Source organism: Chrysemys picta, chromosome 13 (genome assembly GCF_011386835.1).
Source record: "Chrysemys picta bellii isolate R12L10 chromosome 13, ASM1138683v2, whole genome shotgun sequence".
Lineage (NCBI taxonomy): Eukaryota > Metazoa > Chordata > Testudines > Emydidae > Chrysemys > Chrysemys picta.
This window is the reverse complement of record NC_088803.1, coordinates 43,465,187-43,479,416: the sequence shown is the minus strand read 5'-3', so window position 1 is coordinate 43,479,416 and position 14,230 is coordinate 43,465,187. Positions and strand designations below refer to the sequence as shown.

At 47.9% G+C, this 14,230-nt stretch overlaps 1 protein-coding gene across 18 annotated transcripts in view; it reads right to left on the bottom strand.

Annotated features, from left to right (window-relative positions):
* The window catches only part of RBM38 (RNA binding motif protein 38), a 52,465-nt gene extending 49,875 nt beyond the window's left edge, over positions 1 to 2,590 (bottom strand). For all 18 annotated transcript variants that reach the window (XR_010592299.1, XR_010592296.1, XR_010592298.1 and 15 more), the window contains exons 1-3: positions 2,056 to 2,590; positions 810 to 933; positions 191 to 245 (exon numbers count right to left, since the gene is read on the bottom strand). Coding sequence is in view for 4 of the 18 variants with exons in the window: in XM_042858378.2 (XP_042714312.1) it covers positions 191 to 245; positions 810 to 933; positions 2,056 to 2,223 (347 nt within the window). In the remaining 14 variants the exon portion in view is untranslated. The remainder of the gene's footprint in view (positions 1 to 190; positions 246 to 809; positions 934 to 2,055) is intronic.
* Positions 2,591 to 14,230: the final 11,640 nt, after the last annotated feature.

Sequence of the window (14,230 nt, the reverse complement as noted above, 5' to 3'; positions counted from 1 at the left end):
CAAAACTTTTCCAATGCTTGCCTAAAAGAAAAAGTACTATGAAGTTGAATTACTGCTGCTGAAGCTGTATTCCTCTTTATGACTTAGAGTTCTCACACATTTTAAAAATGAGGAAGTTGATTCAAGCATTTGACTTCAAACTGACTGAAGTTAACTACATAAAAAAAAAAAAAAAAATACTTCCACTTACCCATATGGTCGCTGAATAAAGGCTGGATGTAGCTGCTGCACACCTATAGTAAAACCTGAAAAAGTATGGGGAAAGCATTAGTATTAAATAAAAGCATTCACTACAGTGTGTAGATATTATAATGCATACATGCACAACTACAAGTGTGTGTGTGAGTGAGAGAACATTTTAAACTCCCTAACAGAATATATTTAAAATAATTGTACCTCTAAAAAGTACTCATGTAACATGCACACAGATCAGACTGGAATTCTGAACACAGAAAACTCACTCATACAAAGAGACAAGCACTCATTTTCTACAACATGCAATCAACCCAAAGGTGGAGTGGTAGAAACAATTATACTATAGCAGTTGTAAGAAAAAGAATATAAATGCACTAGCTTCCAGGGACAATATCCTTATCCCAACTATGTGAGGCTGGGTGTATATACAGATACACACACGTAATTTTGGCATAGAAAGTTCAAGTAAGGAAACGAGGAGCAGAGAAAGCTGAATTACATAGTGCACTAAAGAGGCAAAACTGAGGGGCCAGTGTGGCTTTTCAGATCAATTACCAACACATTTCCCATTTTGCAAGGAAGGCTTCTTCGAACAGAGAGAGCTGAGAACTCACCAGTTTGAATACTCCTTGGTTTTGCTCCCAGATATGCCAGGTTCACATTTGCTTTTCTGCCATCAATGATGGGGTTGGGATCTTTGCACGCTCTCTCAGCTGCAGCTCTGTCTGCCATGGTCACCTGGAGTTAAGCACAACCTGTTTTGTAGCAATGGTTCTCCACAAAACCTACACTGAGTGGGGCTTGATGAAGTTGGCTTATTTTGGGTGAGGAGTTAAATTTGCTTTCTTGAAATCTCAGTTTGTGGGGGAGGGAGAAGACTCAGAGGGACAAGAATGGGTCCTGTGCACTCGGGTGAAAACAGAAAGCACCAACAAGTTTCTCTCCTGGGGATCTGCCAGCAATTTTTTTTCCACTCTAGCACACACAAGTTGGTAGAGTAACTTAACCCCTCCCACCCAACACTCCCTAAAGCAGAGGCTGCTCAAGGAAACTTGAAGCAAAGGACACACTCATGAATCATACAGAAGATGCAGAAATTGAGGCTGTACAGAATGTGCTTCACTGAAGCGCTCTAAAGAAACAAGCCAGCAACGCGTGGGGGAAGGGGTGTTGAAATGAACTACAGAACAGCCAGCACCGGAGGTTCTTATCCCAATGCTCTCAATCAAGGGCCTTTGTCTTGGGGGTGGGGGAGTTACTCTCTGCCTCACCCCCACACCCGAGCTCTCCTGTGTTCAGCAGTCTGTCCTGGAGGAAGAAAAACAGATCTGAGCGATGAAGAAGGGGAAACAACTTTCTAGCAGAGGGTGGCTCTGCACAGAAGAGACCTCCAAACCACCCAGCCCTGTGTAACCCCCACGCTAGCTAGTGCAAGAGCAGAGCAATGAAGGGGGAGGTCTTGCCCATGGAGAGCGTGGGGGGCATACAGAGAGATTCTCCCCTGCGTTAGAGAGAATCCAGGGGAAGAAAGGCCCGCAAGGAACCACCCTTGACAACTAGAGGAGGCTAATGGGATACAGTGGGGAGGGGAGGACGGTGTTTCCCTGGGGTAGGGGCTCTCTTCCCTGGGAGAGGGGGGAATCCCAGGCTCACACGCTCTTTACCCGACACAAAAGAAGTTACTATCACAACTCCCCCAGCTTCAGAGACCGGGCTCCTCTGGGACATGCCTGAGCCAGGCTACTAGGACCAACACGAGGAAGCGACCAGGGCACCAGCCCCGGCTAACGCCCGCCTTTCACTCCGCGCCCATCACCGCGGCACCTGCCTGGACTGGGGGGGGGGGGGGGGCGCACTTACAAAACCATATCCCCGGGATTTGCCCGTCTGCCGGTCGGTGATCACCACCGCTTCCTCGATGTCCCCGAACACCTCGAAGTACTTCCTCAGGGAGGAGTCGGTGGTGTGGTAGGGCAGCCCCCCGACGAAGATCTTGGTGAAGGTAGTGTCCTTCTGCACGGTGTGCATGGCGCTGCGGGCGCGGGGCGGCGGCCGCTGCAAAAAGCATCCAAAATGCCACGGGCGGCCGGGAGCAAACGGCTCAGGGGCTCAGAAGAGGCGTGAGACACCCTGGGCCGGGGTCGTCATCCTCCTCCTCACCACACGCAGCTGGGGGCAGAGGTAGGCGGGGCCGCCCCCACGCAGCAGCAGGCAGCGGTAGCAGCAGCTGTCGCTTTGTCCCCCATGCACCGGGAACCGCTGCCTGCGAAGAGCCCTGGCTCCAGCCCCTCTTGTGCAATGACCTCCCGCAGGGCGCCGGGGAACAGAAGCGGCCGCTGCCTGCCAGCCGCCGCGCCGGGCTTTGTACCATCCTCTCCCTCCGCCCCACAGCCGGGCTCCGGCCCCGCCTCCCCACGGGAGACAAACCCCGGAGGCGCAAAGGCCCCCGGGGCTTGTAGTTCCCACCCGCGGCGGGGAGGGTCGATTGGGGGCGGGGCGGGGAGCAGGGGCTGCCATGAAGCGGCCGCCGCTGAAATAACAACGCGAGGCAGGAGCGAAAGGGAACTGAGCGGGCTGCAAACCGCGCCGCGGCTGACATTAACCAAGGCCACCGAGCGTGTCAGCTGGAGAGAGGGACACATCTGTCTCCAGCCCGGTGGCCAGATAGCAAGTGTGAAAAATCGGGACAAGGGATGGGGGTAATGCCCAGATCAGACAAAGCCCCAAATATAGGGGGTGTCCCGATAAAATCGGGACATCTGGTCACCTCGCAGCTACTCCATTTTAGACACGCGTTCGGATGATGCATCATTTTGTCTCAACGTGTTTTGCCAAAGCGAGCTACTAATTGATTGCCTAGAGCTGTAACTGTAGCTAGAAAGAGACGGGGAGAAACTGGGAAATACTTATTTTTCCACGTCTTTGGATTTCGGCTAAATTTGGTTGTTTAGCTGAGACTGTGTGTGTGTGTGTGTGTGTGTGTGTGTGTGTGTGTGTGTGTGTGTGTGTGTGTGTGTGATGAGAGAGAGACTTTGTGTGTGTGTGTGTGACACATCCAAAAAAGCAAATAGAAAAGGGTAACCCTGTAATGGTTATTGTTAGTATATATATTATGGTGGTACCCAAATGCCCCATTTGGGCTTGAGGCCCCACTGTGCTAGGTGCTGTACAAATACAGAAAGGAAACAATCCCTGCTTCGAAGGGTTTACAGTCTAACCAGACAACGGATAGGGGATGGGATACAACATAAAAGAAAATAAACCCTTTCTGGCTTGCCAATTGCTAAATCTAGCTTCTTTCCTGGTTAATGCCATGCACTGGCTCAAAATCTCACAATATCTCTGTAGCTAGGGCTGTCTCCACTCCTCCAGCTAGAACTGCCTATGTAAGTGCAAGGGGAATATATATTTTCATGCACTGAAAAGGCCAAATAAATGGGCAGTGCTCTGCATCTCTTAATTTTTCTAATCTACTTCTAGATTGAGGTTTCCCCGGGAATCTAATGCACACATGGTTAGGGGCCTAGTACTCTTTGTATGTACCTTGGTACTTGAGTCTGGAGGCGCCTCCTGGAAGAGTCTTTAAAATTCCCACGAAAATCTCCCAAACGCCTGCTTCTTTTTGATGTAGACTACAAGTCCCAGCAGCCTCAGCGGGAGCCTTCTGCTGGGTGAAAGCTGCATGCAAATCAGCAGCAGGAGAGAGGCAAGCTGAATAGGGTGGAGTGAGAGGGCGAGGGGAGCAGGCAGCACTGAATTTGAGTAGGAAACATATGTTTGCAAAGCAAATGTTTGTGCCCAGGAGCCCGCCAGTAAAAGCCGCTTAAAACGAGGTGGTTTTTTTTTTTAAACTTTGCAGCAATCATGACTGCAAATGTTTAATCACTGGCACATTTTCAGGCACTCCGATAAATTAATCAAAGGGCTTGCGTGCCTTGCCTGGCTGGCTCACTTTGTGCTTTGGGGCTGCACTAGACCACAAAGGGGTGCTAGAAGGAGAAGGCTGGGACAACTTGTTCTCTTTTATCACCTAGTACAAGGGGCAGGCCTAAGGTTTTAGCTCAAGCGCTGGAAAAAACAAATATAAAGATGAGGAGCTGAGTGCCTTTATCAACCCCATTTCTAAACTGGCCCTTCTACATTGCACCTGTACAATTGGTGCATGTATGAACAGATGTTTGCATGTGCAAAGCAGGCATTTGAGGATGCAAACACAGAGCGTGCACATTAGGCACATGCACGTGTTTTTTGGGTACAGTTTAGGCACCCTGTATCTGAGTCTGAATGCTTCCTGTACCATCAGCTGTCACCTAGGGCACAAATGAGGCTCCACCATCCCTGTCTATCCTGGGTGGTTCTTTGCCTGTCTCCTATGTTCTTAAATCCCATAGGTTTTCCCGCTCTGAGTACTGTATGACAAAGGGATTCTTTTGGTTGGCCCATTTTTTGTGTGCCCTATAACTAAGGACAATTTGGGCAACACCACAAAGGAGACTGTGAGAGCCCACTCCTCTGGTGAGATTCAAGGCCTATCCAGAGATGGATTAGATGGTGAGGAAATCTGTTCTGCCTCCCTACTCAGGGATGCACTAAATGAGCCACTAGCAGTTCCTCCTCAGCTCACACACTTCTGGTTATGCCCTCAATCTTTTGTTTTTCAGATAAGCGATTTGACGTGTCTCTTTTAATGTATTGCTATTTTGTAAGGAGCACCTTCAATGTACATGAACGCAGAGGAATACATGGGTGCTACACTGCCCCAAGGACTGTGGTTACACTGCCATTTTTCTTAAAATCTCCCACAGCTGTAATTCCCCCTGTGCAGCACTGCAGATGACACAGCAGTTAAAACACTGGCAGCTGATCTACACTAGCACTTCCACCTCTGCTACCACAAATGGAGCTGCAAAGGTGGGAGATTTTAAAAGAAAAGCCAGAGCAGACAAGGTCAGGTGTGTAGAGTCTGAATTAGACAAACAGTACACAGTCTACATTAGGGCTCTTTCTCAAAGCGGGACAGACAGACAATGTTCTTTCGTTGGTGAGTTATTGTTAAAAGGCTTTGTCGGAAAAGTGTGTTTTAAGCGGGGGTTGACTTGAAGGGAAAATGATACTAGTCCTACTCTTCCATGTTCCGCCCACAAAATAAACTCCACCCACATAAGTTGCCAAAATGAGAGTGTTCACGGTAGATTGTGCAGATGTTTAAAATATGATAATATGAGTTCTCTGAGCTCCATTGGACTCCTTGAGATTGACTCTCCTTGGGTGAGACATTGGATATGCCCCTGGGCTTTGCTAGGCTCCTTTAGCTTGCTCCTTCATGATGGCAGAAAAGTAAGTGATGGCAGCTTCCAAACACAAGCCACTTGTGGCACCAAAAGGAGACATGACTCAGTGAATTATACGGTGCTGTGAATCTCCTTCTGCTTTCTTACATCAGCAGTGAAATAGTTAACAGTATTTACATTATCATCACTAGGCATCAGAGTTGACACTTCACATAGATCAGTGGCTCAAACTTTTTTTACTGGTGAGCCCTTTCACATAGCAACCCCCCCTATAAATTAAAAACACTTTTAAATATATTTAACACCATTATAAATGCTGGAGCAAAATGGGATTTGGGATGGAGGTCGACACCCTCCCTGTAATAACCTCGTGACCTCCTGAGGGGTCCCGACCCCCAATTTGAGAACCCCTGACATAGATGAATGGGGCAGTTCAAACCTCTCAGAGATAATGTTCCAGGCTCTCTGCAGACTCCCATAGGGTATGTCTACCCAGCAAATAAGATGTGTAATTCCCCATACACCAGCTAATTCTGCTCAGGCTAGCAGCTAAAAATAGCAGTGTGGCCTGACAGCTCTGCCTAGCTGCCCTGCCCAACCCCACAGGTATGTCCTTGGGTGGCATATATGTCTGCCTGTGTGGGACTTTACACCTCCCCGCTGCTGTGTAGACATACCCATAGCCATCTCTGCATCTCTTAGACCCGATTCACAGTTCTGAAGTTATCATCACAACCATGACAAACCAGAGACTTTGTTATTGTTGTTGTTGCTGCTCTTCTGAAATGAAAACTGACTGTGTGGAAAACAAAACCAGAATTTCAGCGCGCTGTCAGTATGCCATACTATTGCATACCAGCTGAACCCCAGCCCTGCTTTTAACAAAGAATTGAAAGAACAGAAAAGTGGGCATTAAACATAGCTATTGTTGCTAATCTGTAATACTGTTTCATCAATTAGATTCTTTTCCAAAATGTTACTTTCCTCCAGTGCACATAGAAGAGTAACTGGTCTCATTCTACATAGTACTTAAAAGTTAATTTGACAAGAAAAATCTATATCTGATTTTTTCCTATTATCATGGTGAAACATAAGAAAGTTGAAGAACTGGCAACACAGGACAAGTCATGTGGCCATTTTACTTTGATTTAGTGTTTTATACCCACATCTTCCCAAACATGTTCTTGACTCTGGTATGATAGTTCTTCAGCCATCCTCTTTTAGGAATCTGTCCTGCTGCTTACTTGATCATATTGCTTGTGGAAGTAAATGAAGCAAACAGAATTTACCTTTTGTGTGTATGGCTGGGAAGGAGAGGGTTCTGTACCAGGGCCCATTACAAGAGGTAGAAGTCTGTCCACAATAAAAAAAAACCTTCTTGGTCTGTCTTGCCTTTGTAGGATGAACACTTGGGAAAAACAGATTTGGACTAGAGTTTTCTAAAGATATTTTTCTTTTATAAAAGCCCCCAAACAAAAAGCCAGTTGTTTTAAGGCAATTTTTTTTTTGAAATCTGAACTCCACAGTTGTCCATTTATATGTTTGGTTGCATTGATTCTATTGCTCCACACATTATAGACTTCGTGAATGATTAAGGAGGAAGCAGTCCACCTTCCTGTTTCTCAAAGTGTCATATTCCCCTTCAAGGCCACATTGACTACAATGAGGCAGGATCAGGCCCCATCTTAATAGTGCTGGCTGAGTATCTCCCAGCATAACTGCATGAATGAGAAGCTCATGCCACTTTGCAATAAAGAGAGTCAATGTTTGAAAAATTGCATGCCTGATGTAATCTTGTGCTTTGTTTTGTGACATACATGTGTTGGTGGAGTCACAAGCCATTGCCTACCTTCCACAATGTATAGTGCAGACAGCCTGTGGTTGGTCACACATTTTCCCTGCTATATGACCAATTCTTAGTATTCCTAGGCCTAGAGTCTTCATGATCATTGATTCATACCACTGACACCTACCTTATTTCTGCCATTAGAGATGTGTGGGCTCCTTCTTGGATTACTAACGGCTAATTACAAAACTCATTGATTTCACTTACCCTCTTTCCCTAGTTCTTCATACTGCTCCAATTGATGGCAATAGCAAATCTCCACTTCATCTAAGTGGTGCAGGATCAGGCTCATAACAGATTCCCTGCTCCTGCACAAGAACAGATGGCTAATACGTCTACCCTCTTTTGAGAGCTAAACAAATGCTTACCCACGTCAGCCAGCAGGAAATGTGTGTAGAGAACAATATCACCTGCTTTCTCCACTGAGCACAAACACAGCAGCTCTATGACATGTCTGAACTCCAGTTCCTCTTTCTCCTTGCAGCCAGGCAGGCAGCACCAGTAGAGTACGTCCAGAACGGGAGAAAAAATATGGTGAACCTCTGTTTACTTTGACTTCCCAGTTACCTCGCAGAAGCGGTCTCAGCTGCTGGTGTGACCTGGCTGAGCCACGTCCCAGAACACAGGACTGTAGTAAGAGAACTGCGTTGCCCCATCATGTAGGTGTTACGACCCCAGCCAAAAGAGTCCTGACTACCAGTGATCATACCAGAGGGAACGAGTAAATATGGTGAAAATAAAGTGGGCGAGGCTACCGGTATGGGAGTTGAGAATGAGGGAGACAGACTAGTCAGAGCCCATTAGGGTGACTGGACTTCCTCCCAGTTCTAGGGCTGCTGAGGAAGGACCCCCCTGTGAGCTTTTCCAAGCAATTCCCCATCTCTCTCTGGTTTCTCCTTGGGAGAGGACTGTGAAGCATGTGCATACCATGAGTCTGATCCAACGGCCATTGAATGCCCTCCTTTCAGGGGGCTTTGGATCAGGCCCCATCACAAGGAACTGATTATTACTATTTTTAAAACTGAGCAGAGCTACTGTGGAGCGTTGACCTATTTCAGTTAATGCTGCTGCTTTCTGCCAGGCTCGAAGGGCTTTGCACTTGGATTTGCTATGGAGACCTTGCTTGTTGGTTACTGCAGCAACCTTGAATGGGACATCCCTTTTGGACGCTCTGTGGTTAAGTTAGTTATCCAAAGAATAAGAAATATACTGTGGGAATTGTTCAGCTTGTTAGTTTTACTAATGCTTAATCTGGATGCTGGCTACTGTCCAGGCTGAGAGTGGCAGGAGGGTTGAGACATCCTGGGGGGAAGTTGCACTGAATCACATTTGGTTTGCTTTGTAGGAGGAAATACATTCTCCAGCCCTTTCTCTTTCTCTTAGTTTTGGTGGCCTGAATGCATGGTGACCTTTGCTCATCTCTGTGCAGCTGCTACAACAGACCTGCTTTTATAATCCTTTGTGGGTCACTGTTAATGGAACATTCAAACAGAGGACCTCTCCCTTGCCCACGTGTGTTGCTTCAGTTGGAGTCTTTTGATGGGAACAGCTTAATCTTCTGAGTTATTTCAGAATTGGGAATTCCCAACAGACATTGCACAGTGCTTTGAAAATAGGTATTAGGCCAGATTCTGTATTCTCCAACACTCTCACATCTCCACGAAGCTAATTTGTTACAGCTTACTTTTACCTTCCACAGAATGTCGGTTGGCAGCAGAATGTGACTCTTAGGCCATTGATAACACTAGGAAAAGAGGTCATGGTTGATGCTGTTAGGTAAGCTCCCCACTAGAGTCTGTCATGACTAGCTATTTATTTATTTATTTATTTAAATTATTAATTATTATTATTTCCACTGTGCTAACAGGTAGGACCCCCAGTCATAGATTCCAGAGCCAGCAGGGACCATTCTGATACAGGTCAGACTAGATGATAACACAGGCCAGGGAACTTCCCCAAAATAATTCCTAGCGCAGCTTATCTTTTAGAAAACATCCCATCTTGATTTTAAAATGGTTAGTGATGGAGAATCCACCACGATCCTTGGTAAGTTGTTCCGATGGTTAATTAATGTCCTGGGTCATGTTCTAGGTGCTGGACAAACACAGAACAATGAGCATATAGTTTAATAGCTGTCTACACTACAGGCAAAGTCTTGGTAGTCGATGTGCTAGGCAGCATGGGGCCAATCACAATCTCTTGTCCTACCGTAGTTAAGGCCTCGCAGGGTATGTCTACACTGCTACTGGAAGCGTGCCTCCCAGCTTGGGTAGACAGACATGAGCTAGCTCCGCTCCAGCTAGCGCACTAATAATAGCAGTGTGGATGGGTCATAGTGGAGGTCATAGAGGACCACAAGCTAAAGATGAGTCAATAGTGTAACACTGTTGCAAAAAAAGCAAACATCATTCTGGGATGTATTCACAGGAGTGTTGTAAGCAGGACATGAGAAGTAATTCTTCTGCTCTACTCTGCGCTGATTAGGCCTTAACTGGAGTATTGTGTCCCGTTCTGGGCACCACATTCCAGGAAAGATGTGGACAAATTGGAGAATGTCCAGAGAAGAGCAACAAAAATGATTAAAAGTCGAAAACATGACCTATGAGGGAAGATTGAAAAAATTGTGTTTGTTTAGTCTGGAAAAGAGAAGACTGAGAGAGGCCTTTACAGTTTTCAAGTACATAAAAGGTTGTTACAAGAAGAAGTTAAAAAAATTGTTCTCCTTAACCTCTGATGATAGGAGAAGAAGAAATGGACTTAAATTGCAGCAAGAAGGTTTAGGCTGGACATTAATAAAAACTTCCTATCTGTCAGAGTGGTTAAGCAGTGGAATAAATTGCCTAGGGAGGTTGTGGAATCTCCATCATTGGAGGTTTTTAAAAGCAGGTTAGACAAACACCTGTCAGGGATGGTCTAGATCAGGGGCGGGCAAACTTTTTGGTCTGAGAGCCACATCAGGTTTCTTAAATTGTATGGAGGGCCGGTTAGGGGAGGGGGTCGTGGCCGGGCCCCCACCTCCTATCTGCCCCACCCCCGGGGACTCCTGCCCCATCCAACCCCCCCCCCCTGTTTCCTGATGGCCTCTCTGGGACCCCTGCCCCATCCACACACTCCGACTCCCTGTCCCCTGACTGCCCCCGGATCCCCGCCACCCCATCCAACCCCTCCTCTCATTCCTGACGGGCCCCCACAAGATCTCTGCCCCTTGCTGCCCCATCCAACCTCCCTCCTTCCTGACTGCCCCGAGACCTCTCCTGCCCCCATTCAACCCCGTTTCCCCCCCGACCACCATCCACCCCCCCGCTCCCGACCACCATCCCGAACTCCCCTGCCCTCTATCCACCCCCCTCCCTTGCTCCCTGCCCCCTTACCGTGCTGCCTGGAGCACCGGTGGCCGGCGGCACTACAGCTGCACCGCCCAGCTGGAGCCAGGCCATGCTGCCGCCGCCGCCGCCACCACCACCACCATGCAGCGCAGAGACCGGGTCAGGCTGGGCTCTGCAGCTGTGCTGCCCCAGGAGCTCGCAGCCCCACCGCCCAGAGCATTGCGCCAGCGGCGGAGCGAGCGAGCTGAGGCTGCAGGGGCAGGGGGACAGCAGGCCAGGGGCTAGCCTCCCAGGCCAGGAGCTTGGGGGCTGGGCAGGACGGTCCCATGGGCCAGATGTTGCCCGCAGGCCGTAGTTTGCCCACCCCTGGTCTAGATAATGCTTAGTCCTGCCGTGAGTGCTGGGGACTGGACTAGATGACCTCTCAAGGTCCCTTCCAGTTCTATAATTCTATGCTGAGGCATGGGCTATCAACCCGAGTACAGACCCAGGGGTTCAGGTGGGCTTGTACTCGGACGGCTACCCTGTGATGCCACTGGTGCTGCAACATCCCCACAGCTATTTTTAGCATGCTAGCTGAAGCAGAGCGAGTGCGTATCTGGCTACCTGGGCTGGGAGGCATGCCCTCTGTTGCAAACTCATTAAGATGTGCCAAGCCCAGCTCTTGTGACCACTTGTTAGACTACAGCAGTACTCTGCTTGCAGACCATTTAGAGCAGGTATTGCAAAGGATCCCCTGAGTTCAAACTGCAATGGCAGGTCATACAAAATGCTTCCACAGCAAGCCAGGCTCCTCTCACCAAAGCTCTCAGCCTGCCAAGGCCCAAATATTGGATGCAATGGATAATAAAGACCTTCAAAGAGGGGCACAAAAATTATACATACATAAAACTTAAAATGCTGCAGGATCAATGTAGTGTAAACAGCTTTTCATCTGAGTTCCATGATTGCTTATTTTTAATGATGTAAATAATTTTCATCAATAAAAAGTAAGGGGACATGAAATTTGTGTGGAATGTAGGTAACTTTGGGACTGACAGGAGTGACGTCCCTAGATAGGAAGGGCACACGGGAGGCATGCTTCTCAAACTGATACCCCATGAGCATGCCTGCATCAGTTTCCCAGGATGGTATGGGATGGGGGTGAGAACTGGAGTCTTCATCAGAATGGCTATTTCCCTTCTTGACCCCAAGATGGTCTGCAGAAAGTTTCTCATTTGTGCCAAGACCAGAGACACATTTTATTACACCTACTGACAATTATGTGCCCCAAATTAATACCCGTTTAGAGGAGAAATCACGGAGCTCATATTCACTTGAGCATTCCTGCCACAGAGACTGAATTGCAATGCATAGCTAGGAAACCTGGGTGGGGTCAAAATGTACAAGTGAAGTGCTGCTTCTTATATGAAGAAGCCATGCCACCTGGGCTCTTCCCACACCCCCAGCTGTCACTACAGAGAATCTGCATAACTAGGAGCTTTGTGCTTTGCTATTTATTGAACCCAGCACGTCCTGACAGCACCACAAAATAGCAGAGAATGCCATTTGTACTATTCCCACCCACCTAGTTCAGATCCCCCAGGGTTCATCAGACATCGGAATCTCATCCATGCCAGGAATTGAAGTCAGCTGAGTGGTAAATCCAGTTGTATGGTACCTTCAATTGCTAATGTTGGGTGGTGCTGTTTCAGAAGCTCCTCTTGTCGTGTCTGCCAGGAGAGATGGGTTGTGGATCAGGTTGGCACCATCACTGCTTCCTGCCAGCTTCTCATAGTCTGGGCTAAACTGCAGAGTGCTAGCTTGGTGCTTTCTCTCCCATATGCTCTTGCGTTGTGTGTGGGTGTCACAGATAATCTGCCCTGTGGGGCCTTGGTTGGAACTTTCCCAGGTGTGGCCAACAGATACCCGGTTTGCCAATGTGTCCTTGACCAAGATGGTGCGAGATGCTGAAAAGGGGCGGGTGGACTGTTCAGCGGTGTGCTCTGGGCTGGAAGGCGATGGGTTGACAAGATAGATGTAGACTTCGGCTCGCTGGACCAGTGGCAAGCTCTGGTGAAATTCAGTCCCAGGATGGTGCTCAGGACTTCTCTGATGATATGCCTGGGACACTGAGTGGTGGTAATCATTGTTGAGACAGGTTCTGGATTCTGGGGCGGGAGCCAGGACAGAGTACACTACCCGCTTAGGGCCTGGGAAGATTGGGCTGGGTATGAAGTGTGCCTCATTGACTTGGGGGTGAACGTGCACAGCAGAGCACTCTGAATGGAGGCCGATGGGTTCCTCTGTGTTTGGAACAGCAGATTGATGCAGGAAACTCTGCCGTTGCAGAGTTTCTCCTGCACTGTCAAGGCCGAGCTCTTTATCTCCAGTGACCCTCTGTGGGTTGTGTATGTAAATGCCCCAGTCAGCCAAGCTGCCTCTGGCCTTGACAACCTGCTTTGGGGAGCTGGTGCGAAAACGCACTGATGACACAGTGGATCCGGCCGGGCACACTGGCTGAGGACTGTCACTGTCTGAGTGACGGGAGCTGGACTGGCTCGCCCAGTCACGGTAACGTTGACCTAGGTTAGGCCGGTTGTTCGCCTGACGGTGTTGCTGCTGGTGCCCATACCAACTGGCTTTCTCATCATCAGTGTCTTGATGGGTTGGCCAAGAACCATGGTAACCTTTGCCCTTCTTGTGACCCTGGGGACAATGGCTTTTCAGCCCATTTAGGTTGTTCATGTTCACGGTTAACTTCAGAGGATCCAGAGTGCAGTGGAAGCGCAACACGGAGATATTTCTCTGGCCTTTGGTCAGCACCAGCTCCTTCCAACCGCTGGATTTCTTGCTGCAGGAAATGGCTGTTAGTGCCTTGATCCATCCGTATGCTTGAGAGGAATGAAGAGGAAGAATAAAAAATGAAGAAATGAATTAACAGAAGTACAGTGTCCATGTGGTGGCTAACCTATTATAGTAAATTCATGTAATCCCTGGCCAGACAATGTCTGGTTCCTTTCTTTCATCTTCCCCAGACCTGCCTGCACATTGACAATGGAAGAGACAGAGAGGGAAGGTAAAGGACAGAAACAGAAAGAGAGAAAGGAAAGGGGAGTGAAAGAGACACAGACAGGCTACATCTACACTAAAGGTTTTGTTCTCAAATTTCCCAGTGCTGCTAATCCTGGTGCAGCTCTGCTGGTGGTAGCAATGGTGAGTGGGAGCCCTAGTGTAGACAGGGTTCCTGTAGACACTAGCATTTAGAGCACTGTATCATCTAATAAGAACTGGCCAAAACCAGTTTAGAACAAACAAAATTGAACGTTTCCTCATCTTCCCCAATTTACCTTTGGTGGTGAAATAGTGGAAGATTCTCTTCAGAAACTGACACAGGTAAATCCAGATCTGAAAGAAGGGAAGAAGGAGAGAAAACCATGAGAATTTTCAAGATTTTGCAGCATTTCCCCATTTTGAACTGGGACAAAAAGTCAATCTCAAATTTTTTCACAAACCAAAAATCTGAAGAAAAAAAATTTGGTTCGGGTCAATCAAAACTTTTCATTTTGGTTTTGGCTTTTTTAAACTATAAT